At 41.5% G+C, this 6,000-nt stretch overlaps 1 protein-coding gene across 1 annotated transcript in view; it reads right to left on the bottom strand.

Moving 5' to 3' along the window:
• Positions 1-2,259: 2,259 nt before the first annotated feature.
• The window catches only part of THY1 (Thy-1 cell surface antigen), a 95,559-nt gene continuing 91,818 nt past the window's right edge, over positions 2,260-6,000 (bottom strand). Inside the window, exon 4 of the mRNA XM_063435843.1 lies at positions 2,260-3,024. Coding sequence (XP_063291913.1) covers positions 2,912-3,024 — 113 coding nt within the window. The 3' untranslated portion in view covers positions 2,260-2,911. The remainder of the gene's footprint in view (positions 3,025-6,000) is intronic.

Raw genomic sequence — 6,000 nt, 5'->3', positions numbered from 1 at the left:
GGATCAAATACTTATTTCACTCATTGACATGCAAATCAACTTATAACTTATTATTTTTCTGTATTTTTTTTGTTTTGTTATTATGTCTCTCACTGTTAAAATACACGTACCATTAGAATGATAGACTGATCATTTCTTTGTCAGTGGGCAAACATTCAAAATCAGCAGGGGATCAAATACTTTTTACCCTCACTGTATGTTGATTTTATCATTTCTATTTGAGTACTGGTTATGGTTACTGACTGCACACCTATTTATTTTACAGTTTTATATGACATTTCCATTGGATTGTCGAGGGACTTTGCTCCATCTGTATGTGAAGTATCAGTTTTAGGAATTCTTTACAAGATTTTAGAAATCTGCAAGGCAGGTGTTACTAGACCTCATAGAATCAGGTCACAGAAATGAGGAAGAAGATCTAATAGGTACACTAGTGCAGCTTGTGTAATATAATGGTCTTATTAAAATATATTTAAGGCTACAGAATTGTTTTTAGTCTAAAATATATTGGCTGTAATCTCATTCTCTTAATTATCATGGCTAACAAAGCACTTTAAAGATGCCTCTTTTTTCGATTATCATATTTTATCCATTTCTGTCTACTACTAAACTTGACAGATTTTTTTATTGCGGCCTGATAGAGAAAAAAAGTGAGCTACTGAGTAAAAGTATATTGTTAATTGTTAAATTAAATAAAGGACCACTCCAAGCACCATAACCACTTCAGTACCAAATAGTGGCACTACTGTCAGGGCAAGTAATCAAACAATTTAAGATCAGTTTGACCTGTAGTCTGCCTAGCTCCTCACAGCCAAAAGTGAGAGCCAGAAACGCTTGCTAGTAACTTTCGTTAGCCTTCCTGAACTAAGCCCGACCGTGCAGGGATAGCTCATTGGCTGAGAATTTAAGCTGATTGCTCTCAGCCAATGAGCTCAGCACCGCACAGCGCACAGAGAGCTTCTCGCTGTGAGGAGGCGCTTTAGGGTTTATGCTGCTTGGCGTGTTCCTTTAAGCAGATAACATGTGGGCACATTAAACGAATAATGAGAGAGAGATCATGCATTTTTAGGGCAAAAACATTGCCTGCCTTTAAATGGATCCTATAGTGCCAGGAAAACAAACCCGTTTTCCTGGCACTATTGGGTTAATAGGTCCCCCCTCCCTCGGGCCCTCCTCCTGCTGGGTTAAAGGTGTTAAAACCCCTTCAGCCACTTATCTTAATCCAGCGCCGGGCTCCCTCGGCGCTGGTGACCTCTCCTCCCTCTGCTGACGTCAGCTCCCGAGTGGAGCCGAATGCGCAATGCTTTACTCAATTACTGTTTTGAAAAACAAATATTTGTGTTCAGCGAAGTCTCCCGAGTACAACAGTACCTCTCATGTACAGGTTTTATGGTGTTTTCAAAAGTTAAAGCGTCAAATATATAAGAATGAAAATTACCCCTATGATGGCATACCATTTGCAATAGTAGACAATCCAAGGTATTGCAAACGGGGTATGTCCAATCTTTATAGTGGCTACTTAGTCACAAACACTAGCCAAAATTGGCGTTTTCTGCATTTTTCACACACAAACAAATACTAACGCTAACTTTGGCCAGTGTTTGTGACCAAATGGCTACTAAAAAAGACTGGACATACCCCATTTGCAATACCTTGGGTTGTCTACTATTGTAAATGGTATGCAATTATGGGTGTAAATTTCATTCCTGGGCTACTATAAAGTCCTAAAGGCAACGTAACCAATCTGGCGAATTTCAATTTCAAATGTAACGTGCTATATTTGACCCTGTAACTTCCCAAAACACCATAAAACCTGTATAGGGGGTACTGTTTTACACTTTGCTGAATGCAAATATGTGTATTTTATTGCAGTAAAGGCAAACAGTATTATGACGTTGACAGTTAAAATGTCATGTAGAACTAAAAAAATTAAAAGAATTCTTATTTTCTCCCATTATATATATTTTTTTAATATTCAATTATGTTCCATACCTAAATATTTGATGCTAAACGAAAGCCCTGTTTCCCCTGAATAAAATGATATATAATAAGGGGGGATGCATTTAATATGAAAGAGGTGAATTACGGTTGGACAGACATATAGCGCAAATGCCAGGTTTTGTTTACATTTTGTTTTGTTCACAACGTGTACATTTGGCTCCGTCCTTAAGGGGTTAACCCTGCAATGTAAACATAGCAGTTTCTCTGAAACTGATATGTTATCAGCTGCAGGGTTAAAACCAGGGCGACCTATAGATGCCTATAGTGGTCCTTTAAGTTTTTAGTTAGAGTTCAATGTTAGTTTCTGTAAAAATGTAAAACACTTGCTATACATACTTATTATATGAAATCATTCCATGTGAAAGCTAAGTTTTAAGCATCTGGTTTCCTTCAGTGTGTATTCAAAATTATCTGAAGTATATTAAAGGTCAAGATCTAGTGCTACTCATTCCCAAATACATTTTACAAGACAAAATATTTAAGTAAAACAGGGAGCATAAATGTTTAATTTCTGCCATTTTCACTCACTATCAAAAAAATAAAACCCAACCATATTTGAAAGTGAAAATTGGCAATGTAGAAGATGTTGGTTGACCCAGTGAAATTTTTCTTACAAAGATGACTACACAACAATTAGACTTCATAAACAACACAAATAGTGTATTGACCATAAATAATTATTTAGCGGTGATGGCAAAATCAACAACTATTGCTGTGATTACAGTTCATTTTAAGGAATTATGAATGAGCAGGTTTGATTTATTTTTTGCCCAATTTCTTCTACCAAAAAGGGGTCCAGATAAAAGGCATTTGGTGATTGATGCTAAGAAGAGTGTGGAAGCCATGCAGTGATACGGGGTTGTTCCCATCACATCTCTAGGACACTGACCAGACCAATATAATGTGATCTTCAGAGATAAAGAAACCCACCAGCTTGGAGCAAAGGCAAAGTGAGGAGCAGGACAAGGGGCCATGATGAGCTGAGATTAAAGGTGCTTACTCCTCCACATCGTTCTAGTTTGTCTGTGAAAATAAAAAGTTAGAGCACACATTAAATGTGAGCACCATGAAATATAAATATACATTTAGTATTACACCAGAACAGCAAGGCAGTCTGTGTCTATCTCTCCATCTGCCTGCTCACAATTGCACTATACGTCACTGGCATTATTATTTTGGGACACTTTAGCACACTTTACCGGGTGGACTCACTTTTTCCATGCTTAATATAGATAACTAGTGATGTACCGAACTGTCCGCCGGCGAACAGTTCCCGGCGAAATTAGCGTGTTCGCGTTCGCCACGGCGGGCGGACACATGCGCAGTTCGATCCGCCCCCTATTCGTCATCATTGGGCAAACTTTGACCCTGTGCCTCTCGGTCAGCAGCCACATTCCAGCCAATCAGCAGCACTTCCTCCCTTCCACACTCTCCAACCTCCCTCCCAGCATCCATTTTCGATTCATTCGGAAGATGCATTCTTAGTGAGAGGAGGGAAAGTTTAGCTGCTGCTGATTAGATAGGGAAATTGATAGCTAGGCTAGGGTATTCAGTGTCCACTACAATCCTGAAGGACTCATCTGATCTCTGCTGTAAGGACAGCACCCCAAAAAGCCCTTTTTAGGGCTATAACATCAGGCTGCTTTTTTTTTTTTTTTCCTGTGTAATGTAATTGCAGGTGCCTGCCTGCCAGCTTCTTTGTGAGGTTCACATTGGATACTGTGCCTACTTGCCCAGTGCCACCACTCATATCTGTTTTAACAATTGGTTAAGCTTTACATTTAAAATAAATATTTTTTTTCACTGTAATAGAAGAGCAGTTGCCTGCCTGCCAGCTTCTGTGTGAGGTTCACATTGGATACTGTGCCCACTTGCCCAGTGCCACCACTCATATCTGTTTTAACAATTGGTTAAGCTTTAGATTTAAAATAAATAATTTTTTTTCACTGTAATAGAAGAGCAGTTGCCTGCCTGCAGCTTCTGTGTCAGGTTGGATGCCTTGCCCATTTGCACAGTCTGTGCCACCACTCATATCTGTTTTAACAATTGGTTAAGCTTTAGATTTTAAATAAATAATTTTTTTCACTGTAATAGAAGAGCAGTTGCCTGCCTGCCAGCTTCTGTGTGAGGTTCACATTGGATACTGTGCCCACTTGCCCAGTGCCACCACTCATATCTGTTTTAACAATTGGTTAAGCTTTAGATTTAAAATAAATAATTTGTTTTCACTGTAATAGAAGAGCAGTTGCCTGCCTGCCAGCTTCTGTGTCAGGTTGGATGCCTTGCCCATTTGCACAGTCAGTGCCACCACTCATATCTGTTTTAACAATAGCTTAAGCTTTAGATTTTAAAGAAATCATTTTTTTTCACTGTAATAGAAGATCAGTTAGTTGTCTGCAAGCGTCTGGGTGTCAGGCCTACTTCAGCGTGTGCTCTGCAGACCTGTGCCAGCGTGCTTTGACAGTTGCCAATCATATCTGGTGTCTCTTTAGCGTGCTTTTACAAAGAAAAAAGGTTTCCAGTGTAAGCTAATAGCAGACAGTCAGTGTCCTTCAAGCGGCTCTGTCAGGCCTTCCTTCAGCGTGTGCCCTGCACAACCCTGCCAGCGTACTTTGACAGTTGCCACTCATATCTGGTGTCTCTATAGCGTGCTTTTACAACCAAAATTTTGTTTCCACTGTAATAGAAGAGCAGTTGCCTGCCTGCCAGCTTCTGTGTGAGGTTCACATTGGATACTGTGCCCACTTGCCCAGTGCCACCACTCATATCTGTTTTAACAATTGGTTAAGCTTTAGATTTAAAATAAATAATTTGGTGTCTCTATAGCATGCTTTTAAAACCAAAATTTGTTTTTCACTGTTATAGATTGAATAGCAGTTACTTGTCTTCAAGCGGCTCTGTCAGTCCTTCCTTCAGCGTGTGCTCTGCAGAACTGTTACAGTGCACATTGCCAATCATATCTGGTGTCTCTATAGCGTGCTTTTAAAACCAACATTTGTTTTTCACTGTTATAGATTGAATAGCAGTTACTTGTCTTCAAGCGGGTGTCTCAGGCCTACAGTGTGTGCTCTGCAGAACTGTTCCAGTGCACATTGCCAATCATATCTGGTCTCACAGTAGCTTGCACGTATAGTACCACTAATCCCCAAAAAAATGACAGGCAGAGGCAGGCCACCCCGCAGGGGCCGTCGTGGTCGTGGTGCTGTGATTCCCTTTTGCCCTAGAATAATGCCCAGTTTTCAGAAGCCACGTACCCTGAACTTGAAAAGTTCTGAGGACATAGTTGACTGGCTAACACAGGACACCCAATCTTGTACAGCCTCCGCTCGGAACCTTGATGCACCATCCTCCTCCAGCTTAGCTTCAGGCACCTCTCAAGATAGCACTCACCCGCCTGCCGCCACCACCAAAACTAGCACCACAGCCGCTTTACTTGGTATGTCAGAGGAGTTATTCACACACCCGTTTGAAGAAATGAGTGATGCGCAACCATTATTGCTAGAGGATGTAGATAACAGGGATATGTCTCAGGCAGGCAGCATTAAACACATGGAGGTACGGTGTGATGATGATGATGTTGTACCCGCTGCTGCTTCCTTTTCTGAGTTGTCAGATACAAGCGAAGCGGTTGATGATGACGATGCGTCCATGGATGTCACGTGGGTGCCCGCTCGGCAAGAAGAAGAACAGGGCGAAAGTTCAGATGGGGAGACAGAGAGGAGGAGGAGACGAGTTGGAAGCAGGAGGGGGTCGTCGCAAGGAGCTAGTGGCACAGTCAGACAGCATGCATCGGCACCCGGGGTCAGCCCGACAGCACGCCAATCAACGCATGCTGTGTCCACCACCAGAATGCCGTCATTGCAGAGCTCAGCAGTGTGGCATTTTTTTTGTGTGTCTGCCTCTGACAACAGCGATGCCATTTGCAACCTGTGCCAAAGGAAACTGAGTCGTGGGAGGTCCAACACCCACCTAGGTACAACTGCTTTGCGTAGGCACATG

The sequence above is a fragment of the Pelobates fuscus genome, chromosome 11 (assembly GCF_036172605.1).
Source record: "Pelobates fuscus isolate aPelFus1 chromosome 11, aPelFus1.pri, whole genome shotgun sequence".
NCBI classification, from domain to species: domain Eukaryota; kingdom Metazoa; phylum Chordata; class Amphibia; order Anura; family Pelobatidae; genus Pelobates; species Pelobates fuscus.
Note: the sequence above shows the minus strand (reverse complement) of the source record. Positions and strands in the feature narration are given on the sequence as shown.